Source organism: Telmatherina bonti (genome assembly GCF_933228915.1).
Source record: "Telmatherina bonti genome assembly, chromosome: 6".
In the NCBI taxonomy this organism is placed as follows: domain Eukaryota; kingdom Metazoa; phylum Chordata; class Actinopteri; order Atheriniformes; family Telmatherinidae; genus Telmatherina; species Telmatherina bonti.
In genome coordinates this window covers 14513290-14534324 of record NC_136624.1, presented here as the reverse complement: position 1 = coordinate 14534324, position 21035 = coordinate 14513290, and the positions used below count along the sequence as shown (strand labels likewise).

Here is a 21035-nt window from a genome sequence, read left to right as displayed (position 1 = left end):
GGGAAATAACATGATGTCAGTCAAAGAGAGAGGATTTGCTCTGATTCAGTGTCAGATGTGATTCAGTTTAGTCGGTGTATGTGACGCTCACTCTGCCTCCCACACACATATTCTTTATTCTGTCTTTTAAAAGTTGGCCTAATGCTTTGTGTTAGGCTAAGTGATAATTAAACGGTGTGTCTGAGCTGCTGGAGTTAGTTTCAACATGTTGACTTCTTAGTTCAGGTGTTCTACGTAAAACAGCCAGAAACTGTCAGTCAGGCACATGACTGGGAAGGAAGTGTTTGTGAGAGTGTGAACAGGTCCGCCATTAAGGTCTAAAGATAGGAATGTTTACGCCTGGATTGGGTTGGGTGGGGTAGTGTATTTTAACAAGGTGTGTGTGTGTATCAGAGTGTGGATATTGTAAAACATTACCAAAACTATTCTGGCTCGTTTGGCTCCTTCGTTGTCATCTTTGTGAACAAATATCTCATTTTCATGCAACAATTTGTTTTTTTTCTTCCTGTTTCTCGTAACCACATATGATAAACAGTATTTAGTGATTTTACAACCTTCCTAATGTACACCTAAGAGATGAAATAACCATAGACTTTGTTGTTCTGCAAAAGAACAAAAAAAAAAAAAACAAACTCAAAACAGGCTTAGAAATCTGTTTTTATTTGACATTTTCTAATGAAACATTTCCTTGTACAATTCTAATCACATCATCAGCTGATTGTGTAAAAATGTTTATAAAACATGCTGTTTATTTGAAATTCATTTAGTCATCATTATATATTTTTTTTTTTAAAAAAAAAAAAAAAAAAAAAAGCAAAGAAGCAGATGATGACTGCATTTCTAACAAGACCCACAGATGTCACCTGGAATTTATCTCATGATGTCGATTGTTGTTTTGAAAAATTGAGCTGAATGATACGCTTGTTAAAATAAACTATTCACAGCATTATGAATAGAAAGATGACAAATATATCTATTGAAAGTGAATTTCTGAGAGTTTACCACCTTTGAAGGATGTTGCTGCAAACACTTGACCAACCCTGGGCTGATTCGGTGTGTCAGAAATAGATTTTATTTATTTTTTTTTTGCTTTTGTTTTATTATATTGCTTCCTAATACAAACTCCCTCACTGGGGTTTCCTGTTATAGAAAGTTACAGTGATGATGTAATGAAGCTCCATCTGCGAGCCTGGCTCTGAGCACACAAGGAGTCTGCTAAAGCAGCCAATATTACACACACAGCATCTGAGCTGAGCTTTAAAATAACTATTACACCTGTAATTACAGCACACTGCTCAGAGTGCACCTGACCCTAGCATCAGCAGCACTGCTTCTAGCAGTGTGTTCCTGTGTGTACCTATCTCCAGATTTTGACGTGCTCTTAAATGATCTTTGCCAGTGGGTTGAAATGCCACAGTTTGGCCTTGCTCTTTCTTTTACACTCACACTGGAGTTCTTCCATCTCATTGGTCAGCTCTCCTCTGCTGGAAGCTGATTTGTTCGTAGAGCTACACAGCGTTCATTCTTGACCTCTGGTTTTTTCACCGATGAAGAACCAGAGGCTATCCTGAATGTGTATTTACAGCTTTTACAGCATTGTTGATCTGATTCTTGTATGTATTCTCAGACGGATTTGTATGTGCTATGGTTACATTTGTTGTCATAGCTTTTTGTGGATTTAAGATTCTTCAGGTGTTTGGTCTGTTGTATTGTAACGTGATTGATCTGAATGTTTGTGATGAGATGCTGCTGCTGGTTATATTTCATGTTGTGAAATACTACCCCCTGTTAAATAGGCTAAGGAAGAGGGGGGTCCTGTTTTTAAATGTTTAATGGGATTTCCATTCTATATTCATAAAGATAAGGAGATGTTTCAACGATAGCAGACATTTAACAATCATGAGTCCCAGAGGAGCAATAAAATACCAATAATCACTCTTTTCTAAGGGTATATCTCTGTGATTCACTGAGTCCCTTTAATGGTCTGAGATAAGAAAGTCTCCTCTAATTGGCCAAACAGGTATCTTTGCTGTTAGTTAAAAGGAGGGAGGGAGGGTCCTGAACGGATTTCTGTAATGATGTTGTTACTTTGTATTTAGACTTTTTTCTCTCCATATCTGATTTCTAAAAACTTTCCTGTTTCCGTTTCCTCCACAGTGTGAAGCCAACAGAACATGTCTTCTCCCCTGTTTCCATGGTGATCAAAAGGAGCATGCACATCCAGGTCAGGAGTTAACCACAGCGTTTGTCTCCTTCACCTGCCTTCTGTAACAACTACACTACCCACAATCCCCTGTGAACTGACACAGTCAAGATTCAGACCACTACAGCAAAGACAGTCAGTGGAGCAACGCTGCTGTGAAGAGGACCAACATGGCCAACAATACAGCAGACCATCCTCCGGGAAATTCGGTTGCTGAAGGCAGCCATGACGGGGACTTTGGGTTGACAACGGAGGATCTTAGGGCTCTCATGGAGCTGCGAAGCACCGAGGCCGTCAACAAGATCCGGGATGAGTTTGGAGATGTGCAGGGCATATGCCGCCGCCTGAAGACATCACCCATAGAGGGTAAGATTCATCCTGTGTTCAGTCAGACTAATCTAAATCCAGTGATATTTGGAGGCTTTGATTCTTACACACATCCATAATTTGTGAGTTTTAAGAAGATAACGTCTTAATTATTTCATGCAATTTAGATAGTTTGTATTTAAAAAGACTCAAACAATTAAGTTCTGTCATCCTGAGTAATTAATAACAAGACTTGATCATCTAAAGCAAATACACAGCACACACGTAATAGATCAAGTCCAATTGATATGACCATGTGAAATGTCAACCATTTCACATGGTTGACATTTCACATATACACACTTGGTGCCAAAGCAGTACCAAGTGTGTATAAGAGAGGAAGAAGCAGCTTCCTGCTTATGAAGAGAGCAGGAAGTGTCTGGAGGTAGTTTAGCTTCTATGGGAGCTTGAAGGTCTGGTTTGTTTGGAGAAGTGTGAATGCGAATTCTGGTCCACCCACAGATGTAGTTCGTGATTTGCTTACCGTGAACCCACAAAGCAGACTAGCACAAACGGCATTGTGGGTAAACACAACCAAAATATACACGCATGCAGGAAAATGGGCGTCTCTGTCTGGGAGAAATAACTGGGATGAGGAATGAGAATGATATAAAAGTTGTGATTTTAAAAAAAAAAAAAAAAAAAAAAAAAAAAAAAAAAAATCAATCCCAGACGGCTATAAATGAATGCAGCTCCATGTTTAACCCCCATGCAATAGAAACTGTTTTCCTGCATTAACCTATAGATAAACAAGTTTTCTTCTTTGTTTATCTTGACAGGTATATGAAAATATTCCATTCAGAATGTAGTAATGGTCAACCCGTCACACAGATTTAAAAAGAAAAGCAACAATAATCATTTTATAGTCAAATTGCACTCATCTTAATCATAATCATACAAAATCATGAGCAGCCTAAAGATTTCCACCCACCTTGAGTAAAAATGCATTCAACTCTAATTCACTGTTTCTTCTTCATTTAGACAAGGCATTGTTAAAAAAAACTCTTAAACTGGTGGAGATTACACCCAGTTTTGAGCTGGGTCAGTGCAGGTAACATCACACTAACCTGTGTGACATGCTGCGATGGTCTAAATACATTCAGCTCTCATCCAACTTTTCTGGTTAATTTTGTTCAATTGAATCCAGTTCCCGCAAGTCTCTTTTAGCGTTTCTACGACGTACCAAATGTCTAATGTGTGCTGGTCTTAAGTTCAAGCCGGATCGTAACACGTGTACAACTGTGAATTAAAGCCAATCAGAGGTGAAACCCCACCCCTCCTCTTAGTTTTTATTTTGACATTCCTCTATGAGCTCAGGTAAGACAGGAATGAACACAGAATAGAGAGAGATATTCAGAGAGATAATGGAAGTCCTTAACCCCGCTCTGTGAAATGTTAGTTGCACTGATGTGACCAAGTTAAAAAGTTAAAATCCCATCATAGAGCCAGCTGTCGCTGGCAAAATTCTGTGACCATTATAATTGACTGGAGCACTTAGTTGTTGCAACTTAAATTCCCCCCCCTGGTTTCTTTTGTCAGTTAGGGTTGTACATTAAACATCTGTTTACAATACAGTTCTACATCATCAACCAAGGCTTTTGGGAGCCAAATGTAATCTCAGAGGTTTAGATGTGACCTGACTGTGGACTCCAGGGGAGCAGAACAGCTCAGAGACTCATCCCAATGCTGAACTGCTGTCTGAACTCTTCCAGTCTTTGACACTGGTTAATCTGCTGCTCTCTGTGCAGTCAGCACTTGACTTTCAGCACTCGGCTCTGTGTTGGGATTTTATTACTGAACTGTGACACAGCACCAAACAAACTCTCTGCTGGAGACTTCAGTGGAACTGGCCAGACCGTGAATAATGTGTTTCTTGTGGTTGTTGGAAGCAGATAAATGATAAACTGACTGAGCCATTGGAAGAGATGACAAGTCTCTCAGAATGGACACATTCCTTATTCTGTGGAAAAGATGATCCGTTTGGGTTTCATTCAGAGCTCCGAGTGAGACAAGAAAATGGCCGACATGCTGCTGTTTATTTCCCCCCTCCCTCCCTCATCCTTTGATCCCTTGTTTTGAGTGTGAGTGTGTGTGTGTGTGTGTGTGTGTGTGTGTGTGTGTGTGTGTGTGTGTGTGTGTGTGTGTGTGTGTGTGTGTGTGTGTGTTGTTGCCATCGGTCCATTCCAGGATTGAAATTAGTTCCAGCCCGTTCCCCTAATGGCTCCATAGATCATTGCTCTGTTCCATTTAGTGATCAGAGGACATTGTAGTGGCGTCCTCCATGTAAGAAATTACTCATTTTAATGAAGAAAGTGTAATTATATTTTCACTGCAGATAGTGGGGGCGGGGGCAGACCTGAGTGTAAAATTGAGGGCAAAAACACAAAAATGAGACTGTCAGCATGTTAAGTGTCAGTCCAGATAAAATGTCCTGTTTGTCTGCCTGTGACAGAAAATCCTAAATTGTCCTCATTTTCTCAGTTTAGTCCACTTATTCAGTCTCTGAGGAAAGATTTTCAACTTGGATGGGACAGATTTTACACAAAAAGCAGTCTGTAACACTTTGATCAGGCTGTTAAACACTGGATGTCCCTCATTTAAACTGGATAGTTTCCTTCAGGCCTACATGCTACTGGAATGTCATCCACTGGTGCCTAAACTCCCAGTTTTTTAGGCAATATCTTGGACTTTTTGAACCCACATGTACCATATTTAGACATAAGGGTGGATGCAATGATTTTAACTTTAAGTCGGAATGAACAAATATCCATAGCTTTAAACTCTAATAGATAACTTTATATGCAGGATGCCCGGATTAACAAGGAACAATCAAGCAACGATAAAAATCTATAATCAGGATTTATGAAGTTGTTACACACAAAATTTAGAGATGATTCAAAACTTATTATTTTATGTTGCAGAATTTTACATTAAAAGTACCTCTAAAGACAAAAGTGCAATAACTTTTCATGTAAAAGTGCCTATTTGATGGGCTATGTTTAAAAGCAGTCTTCTTTTTATACAGACGCAGTTCAAATAGTGCCTGTAAAACATTAACTTAAATATTTATATAAAAAAATAAAATATTTGTGATGCAGGATCAAAATTCCAGGATTTATTAAAAGGAAATGAGTCAACAGAAGGAATTTTAAGGCTGTGAAGCTGCTTCCTGCTGAACTCCGGGATCAATATCTGATGTGAATTTCAGCCATCAGGTGTTCACCTGCTGGAAGATACTAAAACAGGATTTTGGTCTCGGATCTTCCATAGTGTGAAGGAGGAAGTTATGTTTCAAGAAAAAATAGATCACGATTTTTTGTCTTAAAATTCCCATGACATACAAGCAGTAGGCAATAGTGATATCTGATCAGCGGCACTGACATATTCAGCCAAACGTCCTCTGTTTGCAACAGAATCACAAAGTCGGCAACACTACAATTTACAGGCTGTCAAGGATATATGTTTGAGTGTTCATCTTATTTATAGATCATTGTTTGTGGAACTCAGAGTTCTGGGGTTTCGCTGACCACATGATGGTAAAAGCAGTTTCTGGAACTGACCACAAATACTAGTTGCTGTTATGTTTCCGCTGTCCTGTTGTTCATAAACGAGTCAACTAAGAAGATAAGTACTTGTCCAGATGCATATGTTGTGAAAATAATGTGCATGGCACAATATTACCGGTACATGCACAAACTTGTTCATGCACGTGGGGTTTAGACCCCTGAAAGTATATAGATCAAGATATATAGATACTTCAATGCTTTTTTTTTTTTTTTTAATCACAGGGGGAAACTCTGAATGCCTCCTGCTAAAGAAACCTGAATGGGTGGTCTGTTAGAGCCATTTGGCCACACCAAGGATGATTCATAACTTTTTGGCTGGTTTACACGTGCTGGAAGACCAGTTAATTAGATTAATTTATTCTTCATATTAATCTGTTTGCATCATTTCATTTTTCTGTCTTGTCCTGCCAACTTGCAGTTATGGACGTGCAGACGTCACTGTGGCGGGTTTCCTGTGGTGTCAGATGGGATTTAATTTAAATATTTCATTAAGATCTTGCATCAAAGACCGAATATTGTGACCAAATAGGCTCTTAGTGGGTTTTTTCATCCTGCACAAATGCAATTTCAGAAAGACATATTGACATTCAGTGTTACTGAAAATGAAATTTGATTTGCAGTGTCGGTACAGTTCAAATGATTAAGTTTCTGTAACAAAAGAAAACAAAATCTGAGTTTGACCCAGGGTTTAGGGGATCATGTAAAGGGTCAGTGTTAGCCTCCACTTCAAACTGAAACAGAGGAATCATGTTGCTTACTTCTTCTGCTCTGACCTCCTGCTGCTGCTAACTAGTGACCTGATCACAGCAGTCTGAACAAACGTATGAGGTGAATAACTGCTACCGGTCACGTCTGATCAGATGCCTTTTGCTTCAGCATCTGAGTGGACACTGAGGTGGCTGTTAGCATCCCAGGTTAAACCTGAACCCACACATGTTGCAGCTGTGCATCCTGTCTGTTGCTGTTTGTTATTTTTCAGAATTCAGAGGCATGTCACACCGAGAAGACATGTCACCTCTGGAGAAGAGATGGATAGTTTTGTGAAGTTATTTAGACATTTTATAACAAACACCTTTGTAGAATAAACATACAGGTTTCAAATAAAGAACTATTTTAGAACTATTCCAGTTAACAGATGTTGTCACTACTCCGGCAAGACAGTGGTGCTTTTATGTCGTCACATGTAGGAGTGGGATGCTACTACCAATGCTGAAAATCTCATATCCCGATACAGCTCATTTTATATCCCCACAACAAAATACACAACAGTATAAAATCATATGTATAATTTTGTATCAGTCATCAGTAATGTGTCGGATTTGTTTGGTAACAGCAGCAGTGATCTCCTTCCATAAATACAGTGGGGCTCCAGAGTTTGGGCACCCCTGGTAAAAAAAATTTTAATGTGCCAAAAAGAAGCTAACAAAAGATGGAACATCTTCAAAAGGCATCAAATTACAGATTAGACATTCTTATAACGTGTCAAAAGAAGTTTGATCTTATTTCCATCATTTTAACTTTTAAAATAACAGAAAACAAAAAATGGCCTCTGCAAAAGTTTGGGCACCCTGCATAGTTAGTACCTTCTATTCCCCCGTTTGGCAAGTATGACAGCTTGTAAACACTTTTCATAGCCAGCCAATAGTCTTTTGAATCTTGTTTGAGGTATCTTCACCCATTCTTCCTTGCAAAAGTCTTCCAGAACTTTGAGATTTCTGGGCCATCTGTGACGCACTGCTCTTTTAAGGTCTGTCCATAGACTAACTAACTAACTAACTAACTGAAAAATTATGTTGAGGTCAGGAGATCGTGAAGGCCATGGCAAAACCTTCAGTTCATGCCTCTTGATGTAATCCACCCTGGATTTTGAGGTGCTTTTAGGATCATTATCCATTTGTAGACGCCATCCTCTCTTTAACTGTAGCTTTTTCACAGATGACATTAGGTTAGCATCCAAAATTTGCTCAAATCCCATTGAATCCATTTTTCCTTCTACTCGTGACATGTTCCCTGTGCCACTGGCTGCAATACAACCCCAAAGCACAATTGATCCACCCCCATACTTAACAGTTAGATAGAGATTCTTTTCATTAAATTATGTGCCCTTTCTTCTCCAAATGTACCTGTGCTGCTTCCGGCCAAAAAGTTAAATTTTAACCTCATCAGTCCACAGAACTTGTTTCCAAAATGCATCAGGCTTGTCTATATGTTCCTTTGCAAACTTCAAATGCAGAGTTTTGTGGTAAGGACGTAAAAGAAGTTTCCTTCTGATGACTCTTCCATGAATGCCATATTTGTACATGTACCTCTTTATAGTGGAAAAGTGCACCACGACTCCAGTATCAGCCAGATCTTCCTGGAGGGATTGTGCAGTCAAACTTGGGTTTTGACTTGCTTTTCTTACAATCTTGCGAGCTGTTCGGATATTTTTCTTGGTCTTCCAGATCTCACTTTAACTTCCACTGTTCCCAATGACTGCCATTTCTTGATTACATTCTGAACAGAGGATATTAGCATCTGAAAACACTTTGCTATTTTCTTACATCCTTCTGCTTTGTGAGCATCAACTATATTCAGTTTCAGTGTTCTTGACAGCTGCTTAGAGGAACCTATGGTGCCGATTGTTGAAGCAAATTCAGATGAGTCTGGGCATTTAAAACCTTTGAGATTGACATCACCTAGTCTTTCCAGACACTAACTGTAAACAATCCAGGACACTGTCAGGTCTCTGTTGTCAAATTGGGGGCGTACAAGGTACTAACTCTGCAGGGTGCCCAAACTTTTACAGACGCCATATTTTGTTTTCTGTTATTTTGCAGGTTTAAATGATAGAAATAGGATGTAACTTTTTTTGACATGTTATAAGAATGTCTAAACTGTACTTTGATACCTTTTCGAGATTTTCCATCTTTTTAAAGCTCCTTATTTGCACATTTAAATAAATTTTTACCAGGGGTGCCTAAACTTTGGAGCCCCACTGTACCTGTTGTAGCATTTGCGTCTGGAGTTTATTATGAGTGCTTTTGCCACCACTTTACGCTGCATTTGCGGCTTTTGCTCGTTGAATCTATTTTTTATTCTGTATTCTTTATCCTGATGTGCCAGAGTCCACTGTTGGGTCTGTGAGCTAGCCTGTCTGTTCCATGTCGGTCTTTTTATTGGGCAACAAAGAGTTAATTTAGTTTTCATGAAATTTAGAGAAAACCAGAAGATTTTGCCGAACATAGAAGCTGAAACCAGTCTGATGTTGATTGAATAATGACATCACCTGTTTATTGATTTTGAAAATGCCTTTCTGATGTTGTGTGATTAGTTATTTTGGGAAGATGGAGAGTCTCCCTGGTTGTCTGTGTCCATGAAGAAAATATGGTGGAGTAGGGCAGGGTTATATGATGATATATATCGTTTGGACGATTGAAAATGTTTGTTTTATTTGAGGTTCTATTATTTACACCACTATAAGGTGCTCGACTGCAGTACTTTTTGTCAAGATGCGCTTTACGGCATGCACGCTGAAATATAAAAACAAATATGGAGAAAGACTGTAGCAGACGGGTTTCAGAGCAGGATATTTACTAAAAGATGACCAACCAACCAAAGCTGATGAACTTTCCTTAAGAGGGGAAATTTCTGTCCCATAAATCTTTAGATAAATTCTATCTGTGGATATAAAAAGACCGACGTGGAACAGACAACAGACTAGCTCACAGTCCCAACAACGGACTCCGACAAAACCACTGGAAACTCATTTTATCACCTGTTCAAGAACCAGGATGAAGAATACAGAATAAAGAATAGAGTCATCGAGCAAAAGCCACATCAAGTGGTGGCGAAAGTGCTCATAATAAACTCCAGACGCAAACGCTGCAACAGGCTTTTCCACGTGAAACGCCATACAGCCATAGTTCCCCCAGATGGAAGGAGAACACTGCTGTCGTTGCCAAACACATCCAACACATTAATGATGACTGATACAAAATTACACAAACAATTTTATATCGTTATGGGGATTTAAAATGAGCTGTACTGGGATTTGAGATTTTTGTGTAATCGCCCAACCCTACGGTGGAGTGATGTAAACATTTAGGAAGAGCAGCCTCTGAGTTTCTGATGTCACGAGTTGCTCTCAGTTCCTGAAGATTGTTGATGCAATAACAACAAAACCAAAACTGGCACTGAAACAGACAAAACCTCAACTTTTTTATTTATTCCTAGATAGTGCTTCTTTAGGAATGGCAAGATATACATCGACCTAACACCTTAACACACCCACACACTGTATATGTGTTCTAGGGTTTTTCTGCCTGCTGGTGTATCAGATCTATTTCAGTTTTGTGGTGCATGAAGTCTGCAACCAATCTGAGATCCAGTTCAAGCTGCGTGATCCATGTCCTATTCGCTCTTAGACACACTTACACACACAGCCCCAGGACACTCATGCTTTCTCCAGTTAAAGCAGAAAGATTCTGAGCCATGAGAGGGAGAAACAGAGTCCTGCAACAATTACTGTCACTCTTTCAATCTCCCCATCTCACATCTTTATAATTGACTACAATTGGACATGTGCTTATTTTGCTTTTTACAAATTTCTGTACAGAATTGACCTAAATTACCATAATTAAACAAACCAGCATAAAAATGCAGTTTATCATTTTATAGAATTTGTTTATAGAAGTAAACATTCTGAGAACGCATGAAGCTCCGTCTCCACAGCAGTCTGCCGCAGAGGCTGTTTCTTCATTAAAGGCACTGAAGACGCCAGTCTACTGTCCCGAGTTCATCCTCCACCCTTTGTGCTCTCCTGTAAATTAGACTTTTTTGTTAAATCTGACGTCCCTTTATAAATAATTATCATTCTCCTCCATCATCGGAAACATGGCTGACAATTGCCTCAGAGCTTCTTTAATCAAGATGATGACATTGACATAGCAGATTATTATAAATTATTTTATTATTATTCTGTCTGATTCCTTCATATCCTCTCTCAATATAGTTGAATAAATCACTTTTGATGCGAACAAAGCCTTTATCTCTGTTTCCGTGTTAAAATAAGTCAGACAAATAAGCTGCGTTTAGGTTTCTGGCTCCATCAGATTTTACAGATTTCAAATGAAATGTCACATCATCATGGAAAGAAGCTAATGGGATTTCTGAAAAGCCCAGAAAGTTGGGAAATAAATCACATTTGACTTATTAGACTAGTAGTGGGACTTACAGTAGTGAAGTGATATTTAAAGGGCTCAAGTAGTCTTATGGAAAAACACAATTTAACTCCATCTACTAGTGTATTTCCCAAGCATAATGAGGAGTATTGATGTAAAATGTCTTAATGTTATGAACCAATGAAACAGATTTTCCCGACATAAACTGCAGGCCTTCTCAAAAAGCAATAAGTCAATTAATCGCACAATAAGAAAAAATGTGTGCAATAAGTTTGCCAGACGCAATCATTTTCATTTTGTCTTTTTTTTCCCTCTCTTAAGTGCCACATTTGTTTTCAGACAATAATAACTAAACACTGTAATACAACACTTCCATCTGCACATCAACTGCAGTTATCCCAGCTGGGGAAAAAAGACCTAAACAAGCTTCTTGACAATCCACAATCTGTGTTTAACCGACAGATTAAATACAAACAGGACAGTGCAACATGGCGTGCACTCATAGAGCATGGTTGGTATAGCGATGCTGCCCTTTAAAATTGTTAATAAGGCGACACTTTGAAAAAATGTTGCAAACATTTCACAGCCAGTATGAATCACCTGGATGAACATACATGTTACAAACGGCATTTCCACAACTTTACAATGACAAGAAAAATGACTGAAGGTGATCAAAGACAATCAATTTTACCATTCTACCTCTGGTCAAGTCCAAACATGTCCCCTTATATGAGCTTTACCATTGACTATGTAACTTTGGTACATCCTGTTTAGGGACCATATGTTCCACATTGCCAAAACCCCCAGGAGAAATCCTGATCTGTTTTAGCAGACTGGGAACTGGATGACCATAAACTAGTCTGCACATCGAGCTAAATGTTCTTTAGAAACTAAAGTATGTTGATCTTTGAAAGGGTTTGAAAATGACAAGAATAATCGCTTAGCGCAATTTTATCGTTTATCGCAATAATTTCTGAGACATTTAATTGCATGGCAAAATTTGTTACTGTGACAGGCCTAGTCAGTCAATGTGTTACACATCATGAATCAGACATGTCTCATTGTTGTAACTGTGTGTTCAGACCAAACGCATTTTGAGTGTCAAGAGCAGCAAGTTTACATGTAAAGTCTATGTGGAGACGTGTCAAGGAGGCGGTGAGCTTTCTCGCGTTGCGTTTAGAGCGTCGGCGTGACACGCGTCGTGCACAGAAAATTTAAGAATTTTTTTTAAGGTTTACGCACGTTACGTGCGGAACGCGTGTCAAAGCCAGAGATGGAAAACCTGAATATTGGCCACTTGACGCGGGGCGTCAACCAATCAGAGTGATCAGCACACAGCTCCTTGAGTACACCTACGATTTATGTGGTGAACCCAGACTCAATTCAATTCAGCTTTATTTATATAGTGTCAAATCACGGCAATGCCGTCTAAAGACGCTTTACAGACAGAGTGGAAAACATAATGAAGGCCAATTCATAATAGCCTATATAAGGAAACCAACAGATTGAGTTGAGTCCAACTCAATCTCCCATCCTGAGCAAGCACAGTGGCAACAGTGGGAAGGAAAAAACTCCCTTTTAACAGGAAGGAAACCTCCGGCAGAACCCGGCTCAGGACAGGCAGCCATCTGCCTCTGCTGTGTGGGGGGAAGAGGACAGAAAGACAACAGACAACAGGAACTGCTGCTCCCGGCCAGGGAGACCTGCTGAGACAGGAGACATACATGTTAATGATGCAACACTGTTATTGGGGGGGGATGGACAGAAGATGCTGTGTGGGGGGGGAAGAGGACAGAACAGCATCTTCTGTCCATCTCCTCCCCCCCCCCCCCCCCCCCCCCCCCCCCCCTCCAATAAGGAGAAGGATTCTCCTTACATATATTTTCTATTCTAGATTCAACAGGCAGCCAATGAAGAGAGGCTAAAACTGGAGAAATATGATCTCTCCTGCTGGTTCTGGTCAGGACTCTGGCTGCAGAATTCTGGATCAGCTGAAGGCTTTTCAGGGCATATTTAGGACAGCCCAGTAATAGAGAGTTACAGTAATCTAGTCTCGAAGTAACAAAAGCGTGAACCAGTTTTTCTGCATCACTCTGAGACAGAATGTCCCTAATTTTGGCTATATTACGTAAATGAAAGAAGGCTGTTTTAGTAACCTGCTTAATATGTGGGCCAAAGGACAGGTCAGGGTCAAATATTACTCCAAGGTTTCTCACTGTAGCACTGGAAGCTAAAGTAATGCCATCCAGGTTCATTACGAAACCGGAAAATTTAGCTCTGAGTTTTTCAGATCCAACGAGAATTACTTCAGTCTTATCTGAGTTTAAGAGGAGAAAATTTCTAGACATCCAAGTCTTTATGTCTATGAAACAATTTTGTAGCCTGTTGGGCTGATTTGTTTCATCTGGTTTAAAGGATAAGTATATTTGAGTGTCATCTGCATAACAATGAAAGTTTATTCCATGCTGTCTAATAATTTTGCCTAAAGGGAGCATATATAGCGTGAAGAGTATTTGTCCAAGTACAGAACCTTGAGGAACTCCATGACTTACTGTAGTTTGGGAGGAGGACTTGTCATTTACATGAACGAACTGAAGTCTATCAGATAAATATGATTTAAACCAGCTTAACGCTGTACCTGTAATTCCAATCACCTGTTCTAGTCTTTGTTACAGAATGTTATGATCGACTGTATCAAATGCAGCACTAAGATCAAGCAAGATAAGTACGGACACAAGTCCTTTGTCTGAGGCCATAAGAAGGTCATTAGTAACTTTCACCAATGCTGTCTCAGTGCTATGATGAGCTCTAAATCCTGACTGAAACTCCTCGCATAAATTATTTCTGCTTAGGTGGGCATGTAGCTGAGCTGAAACTATTTTCTCCAGAATTTTGGACATAAACGGGAGGTTAGATATAGGTCTATAATTTGCTATCACCTCTGGATCCAGAGATTGCTTTTTAAGTAAAGGCTTGATTACAGCAGTTTTAAATGATTGTGGTACATATCCTGTCACTAAAGACATATTGATAAGATTTAGTAGTGATGTATTATTTAAAGGGAAAATGTCCTTAAAGAGGCTCGTTGGGAGAGGGTCTAAGATACAGGTGGATGGTTTAGATGAAGCTATTATTTTAGTTAATTCAGAGGGTTGGACAGGACAGAAACTATTTAGACACAAGTCAGATCCTGGTTCTAAGGATGCTTCGGAGACCACAACAGGCTCAACATTATAGGTAGAAGGAAGAGTATTGTGAATTTGATCTCTAATAGTGTCAATTTTATTCCTGAAAAAATACATGAAATCATCACAGCTAAGTGAAAAAGGAATACATGGCTCCACAGCGCTCCGGCTCCTAGTAAGCCTAGCTACAGTGCTGAAAAGAAACCGAGGGTTGTTTTTGTTTTCCTCTATCAATGATGAATAATAAGCTGTTCTTGCCGTACGTAAGGCTTTTTTGTATACAATTAAACTTTCTTTCCAGGTTAAGTGAGACTCCTCTAGACCTGATGAACGCCATCTGTTTTCCAAATGCCTTGACGCCTGTTTTAGAGCTCGAAGCTGGGAATTAAACCAGGGAGCCTTCATAATCTTACCTAATTTCTTCTTTTTTAGGGGGGCAACATTATCCAAGGTTGTACGCATTGAAGCTGTTATAGTATCAGCATGTTGATCAATCTGAGCAGGAGTAAGGCTTAAAGGGGGACTCTGTCATGCTAACACATGGTAGAGGTGAAAAAATTGATTCAATTGATTGTTTAAATTTTGTAATATTATTGTCTGATAAACATCTACTATAGTAGAATTTATTTTTGGTCAGTGAGTAATCAAATAAAGTGAATTCAAAGGTTAATAAGAAGTGATCGGACAAGACAGGGTTTTGAGGAAATACTTTGAGCTTATCAGTCTCAATACCATATGTTAGAACAAGATCAAGAGTATGGCCATGAGAGTGAGTGGCACCATTGACATTTTGTGAAAACCCAATTGAGTTTAGAATAGAGCTAAAGGAAATGTTTAAACTATCATTCTCATCGTCAACATGAATATTAAAATCACCTAGTACAATGACCTTATCAGTAGTCAGCACTAACTCAGACAAGAGATCAGAGAATTCGGTCAGACACTTAGAGTAAGGTCCAGGTGGGCGGTACACTAATGCTAAAAGGAGCGGTTTCTCTGAATTCCATTTTGGATGAGATAAATTTAATGTCAGGAATTCAAAGGATTTATAGTTAGTTTTGTGCTTAGGATTAATTAAAAATTCTGACTTAAAAATAGCTGCAACACCTCCTCCTCTGCCTGTAGTTCTAGGAATGTGAAAGTTTAAATAGTTAGCTGGCGTAGCTTCATTAATACTAACATAATCCTCTTGCTGTAACCAGGTTTCCGTAAGACAGAATAAATCAATGTGGTGATCACCTATCAAGTCATTGACTAATAGACTTATTTGAGAGGGATCTGATATTCAGTAGGCCACACTTTGTCTTATTTTCAGATTTTATTAGATCCATTGTTTTTATTTTTATGAGGTTTTCACGATTAACCCAAGGAGTGTTTTTGTGTTGTTTAATTCTTACTGCTGGGGAGTTGTATAAGGTCAGAATGGGGTTTTGGGTGGGCGGCGGCAGGTGGGAAGCTGCAGAAAAGTGTGTAGGACTACAATTCTGCCTCCTGGTCCCAACCCTGAGTTGTCAATTTAGCTGACTAATAAAAGAGTCCATATTGCTAGATAACAGAGCGGCTCCATCCAACGTGGGATGGATGCCATCTCTCCTAATAAGATCAGGCTTTCCCCAAAAAGCGCTTCAATTATCTATAAAACCCACGTTGTTATCGGGACACCACCTAGACAACCAGCGGTTGAAAGATGACATGCGGCTAAACATGTCATCGCTGATTAAATTTGGCAAGGGACCAGAGAAAACTACGGAGTCCGACATGCTCTTGGCAAAGTTACACACCGAAGCAACATTAATTTTAGTGACCTCCGATTGGCGTAACCGGGTGTCGTTACCGCCGATGTGAATTACAGTCTTACGGTATTTACGTTTAGCCTTAGCCAGCAGTTTCAAATACGATTCGACGTCGCCCACTCTGGCCCCAGGAATGCATTTGACTATGGTCCCCGGTGTCTCTAGTGCCACGTTTCTGACTATGGAACTACCTATAATCAGGGTTTCCTCCTCAGCGGGTGTGTCGCCGAGCGGGGAAAATCTGTTAGAAACGTGAACAGGTCGGTGATGGCCAGTGGGTTTTGGTTTGGGGCTACACTTCCGCCTGACCGTCGTCCAGCCCGCCTCGGCTCCCGGCTGCGCGGGAACTGCTGAGGGACCACTAGGTGGGCTAGCTGCCCTGGCTGGTAGCTCCGCACTGGCTAATGGGGGCTTGCTGACTAACTGCTTCCCTAACTGAGTGCGGAGCTGGGCTTCTAACTCGCAGAGCCTCGCCTCCAAAGCTGCCAAGCTGCTACACTTAATACACCTACCGTTATCACTAAAGGAGGCGGAGGAGTAGCTAAACATCAGACACACCGAGCAAGAAAAGGCAGGGGACCGGGGTGTGGGAAGAGAGCTAGCAGCCATGCTTGCTCTCTTCCCACTGCTTGAGCTGCTTGAGCTGTTTAAGTCAGTAAACAGAAAGCCAAAGATCCCAAAAATAAATGCAATATATAGAACAGTGGTTTGGGAAGATATTGTGCGCTAAAGTGAGTGGTTGGTTAACAATAGATAGAAGTTAGAAAGAAGTTAAAGGAGCCAATGGCTCGTAGCAATCCGCAGTGATACACGCTAGGGAAACAGGAAATGACACAATACGTTACCGCAACGTCAGCGCGTCCGCTGACATGTAAGTCTATGTGGAGACTCGGGGCTGAGATGCCCTACGACAGTGGTCCTCATTGCATGCGGCTCACTGACTCTTGATTTTCGGCTTGTGAATCAGCCACTGGCTTTTTGAAAATGCGATCTAAACAAGTCATAAGGATCCTCAATCAAACAAGAGCTGCAGGCTGCTTGCAGAAACTTTGCTGTCATAACGGCCCTAACTGACCCTGTCAGAGTTGCCAGTTTTGGCTAATTTCAGCTGCTCCAAACTCCGCCAAAGAGTCTGAGTCTGTAGCTCCGTAAATGGTAAATGGACTTGTACTTCTATAGTGCTTTTCTAGTCATGCAGACCGCTCAAAGTGCTTTACACTACTTGTCACATTCACCCATTCACACACACACACACTCACCCAACACACTCATACCCCGATAGGCACATCGGGGGGCAGCTTGGGGTTCAGCGTCTTTCGGCCTGTTAGGGGAAGCCTGGAATCGATCCCCCAACTTTCCAGTTGAAGAACAACTGCTCTTCCTCCTGAACCGCCCGTATATATATTGAAAAAGAAACACCCACATTCTGGAGGCATTATTGTATTTTCACCATATACTGTTGCATAAGAATGCCATTACTCCGTGCAATATTTAGGATAACTATTCCATGCTGAAAAGCTGAATGTTACCGATTTGGAAACGTAGCGGGATACGTTGCGGGGCAACGCTTTTTTTGGTGGGGACGGCTCTCTGCTGAGTGCGGCTCTTGTTGCATTAACAGTGACTATCACTGTCCTACGACGACGTTCTCTAGCTTTATTTATTAAATAAAACCATGCCTTTCTCTCTTTCTCTTTCTCTCTACTGCACCGCCATGATTTAACTTGAAATTCAAGGAAAGCTCTGCCTTTCCCTTTTCTCTTTTCCTCTGTGTTTGCTGCTCGCTCCAGACAAGCGGCAGGAGCCTTGAGCGTTTTGGGCGTTGGACGCAGAAGTGACAATTTCGTGACTAGCGTCGAGCGGTCAACCCTTTTGAGCGTTCTTGACGCTCAAAACGCGTTTGGTCTGAACACACCTTAAGTGTTAGATGTCCGTTGTGGAAGATTTAATTGGAGGTTTTGTTTGAGATAAAGTACAGAAGTAATTGAAAAGATGGAAGCAAAGACAGCTTGTGAATGAGCGCAGAGGTGATAAAGAAAACTGAGCAGACAACACACATACCAGACACACAGACTTGCGTCTTTATTGTAAGGGGAAAGTGAATGAAAATGAGAAGTGTGTGTGTGGGAACAGATGAAACTACATGTTGGCTGAAGAAGCCGTGGGTTGGATGAGACTCCGCGTTGGACCAGAGAGGTCCATTTCTGCTGGAGGCTGAAATTAATAAACATCTGTGACAGCGACATGGTGCAGCGAGCCCTCGTCTCTTGTTGGAACACCATATATATGTTGGAGCTGTAATCTGCATCTCCTCTGGGGCCATCTCCACCAGCGAGCCGCTGCCAGACACGAGATGAAACCTGCCATCTCAGTAATAACAGAATAAGCCAGGAAAAAAGATAAATAAAAAGACAAAAAGAGATTTGTGTTGCTGAGCCAGTGAAGGTTTTCTGTGATGCAGTTTTTCTTTATTTTAGCATGACAGCAGCTTCAACATCACTCACTGGCATTGAAATGATCAAACCAGACTTTGATCTGAGCTACTGGGTGAGGAAACGTTGATTCTTTTCTTATTATTGTTTCATTTCAGACATGCAAAAGTCTTTGGGCAAAACATATACACACCAAAATACGCACACATACGTGTATGTATTTCAAGGAAAAAAATAAACAAATGCAGTAATAAAAATGCCTTTGAATAAAAAATATTGAAAAGAAAAAATAAATACATGAATAAAGATGAAAATAAAATTAGTAATGCAGAATTAAAAATGAACGGAAAAAGTAAATGTGAAAAACAAAGTGTAAAAATCATAAATTGCTGTGGAGATTAATTAAAATGTGGGAATAAAAATAGATTAAAAATTAGATTAGTAAATCTATACACACAATGAAAATTAAAAAAAGCTTGTTGCACACATCTTCATATATACTTATGCGTCTGAAAAATGTTTCCATAATAAAAGATGATGACTTTGAGAACTGTTGTATTTTTAAAACCCCATCATGTGATCTGTCCAGCTCTGGACCACAGACTCTGACTGTCTGTCTGCTTGTAGGGATTCCCATTAACACACACTCCAGTGTTGTGGAGTAGTGACTCACTGTGAAACTTGTATGGTTGATTCAAAAGTAAAAATCTCTCCTGAATGAATCTGTCCCCATTCTCTCATCACAGCACACATAATTTCCCAGTTTTATTTCAAACAGGAATCACTGGATTCAGATTCAGCTCAACACCACCCCAGATAACTCCTATCAACTTGTCTCGTATAAGCTGCTTTCATTTTTTACAAGCTTATCTTACGCTACCTCTACCTCTATCTTTCTCCTTTATTCGTCTCTCATTAATCACTCCTGACCCATTTTCATCTCTTGTCATGTGTCCTCATACTACCTATTTATTTAATTTCATATCACCCAAATGTCATCTCATCTGCCATACCTTGCGTCTTCTAGCTTGTCTTTGTTTGTCTTCCTCTCATCTCTAATCCCTTTAACGTCCTTGTGTTAGTTTAGAGTCTTAATTCTCTTAATGATCTCAACCTAATTATCAGAGTGAGAACACAAGAAGCAGTAATGAAAGCGCATGAAAACAGAAATCCATCTGAGCTGATGTTCATGTAGCGTGTGTGTGCGCTTAGAAGCTGCAAACTCCTGTAAGAAAATGTTTTTGGCTCATGTACTTGTGTTATTACCAGTTCAAGTGTAGGGCTGGGTACCGAACTTTGGTTCTTTTATTACACCGACCGAAAAACTTCGATACTAAACAGTATCAAAATATGATGTGTCTGTCGGTGCCAAGTTTCGGTGCCTTTAAGGGTTAATAACAGGAACGAGAGCTGACAATGCTGCCGATGATTGGCTGTAATGCCACATGTGGTTCGGGCACATAGAGACAATACCGTGTGGTTACGCCCACAACAAGGTTCACGTGTATTTGTGTTGCCAACTATAGCGCGTGTGTTATCAAAGCAGGGAAAAAATGCCTCCCAGGTCAAAAGTGTGGCTCCATTTTAGCAAGATTGATGCCAACAGTGCGCGGTGCAATATTTGCCAAAAACAAATAGTTGCTAAGGCTGGTAACACGACGAATTTGATGAAGCATTTGAATGTGCACGGAATCAATTTAAGGGCAGAAAGTTGCTCCGTGTTTGACTGCAAGAAGAGTGGACCGCATGCGTCGTCCTCACATCATTCAAGTCCGCCTGAGGACGTTGAAGAGACTGGGGGGCCTCCAAAACTTGCACCACCGGACCCCGTTTTACCCGAGCGGACCGACGACGGCGCTGTGTCTGGGATTTCAACAGGTAAGTTCACGTTTAGCAAAATTGGGCCAACGTTATGTTTGTTTACTTACGTTAACGTTACTGCAACTAAAAAGATGCACCGAGATGACTAAAATGTTACTTTATCACGTTCTGGATATATTGTTGTGTAGCTTTATTTTATGGCTATTGAGCTAGAAAGCTAACAAATGAACGACAGTGACTGATATTAGCATCTTTATTAGAGGTTATCTGTTAGGTCGGTCGATTGGTTGAAGAGTACATCTTATTTTAGGTGTGTTGTTTATTTTCTCCTCACAGAAACTGCTGATCCAGTTCACCATGGTGGGAGGAAGACAAGGCCAGCCAATGTGAATCCTTTCACACTGGCTGAAAAAGGAAAACTGTCCAAAGAAAAACAAGATGAGTGCCACAGGGCAGTTACAAACTTTATTGTTAAAGGTTTGCTGCCTTTTTCCACAGTGGAGGCTC

General features: G+C 40.3%; 1 protein-coding gene across 10 annotated transcripts in view; it reads left to right on the top strand.

Moving 5' to 3' along the window:
• Positions 1-2373: 2373 nt before the first annotated feature.
• The window catches only part of LOC306757486 (plasma membrane calcium-transporting ATPase 1-like), a gene marked incomplete at its 5' end in the record, with an annotated part of 56886 nt that continues 38224 nt past the window's right edge, over positions 2374-21035 (top strand). For all 10 annotated transcript variants that reach the window (XM_079242553.1, XM_079242551.1, XM_079242549.1 and 7 more), the window contains one exon: positions 2374-2569. In XM_079242553.1, the coding sequence (XP_079098679.1) occupies positions 2374-2569 (196 nt within the window). The remainder of the gene's footprint in view (positions 2570-21035) is intronic.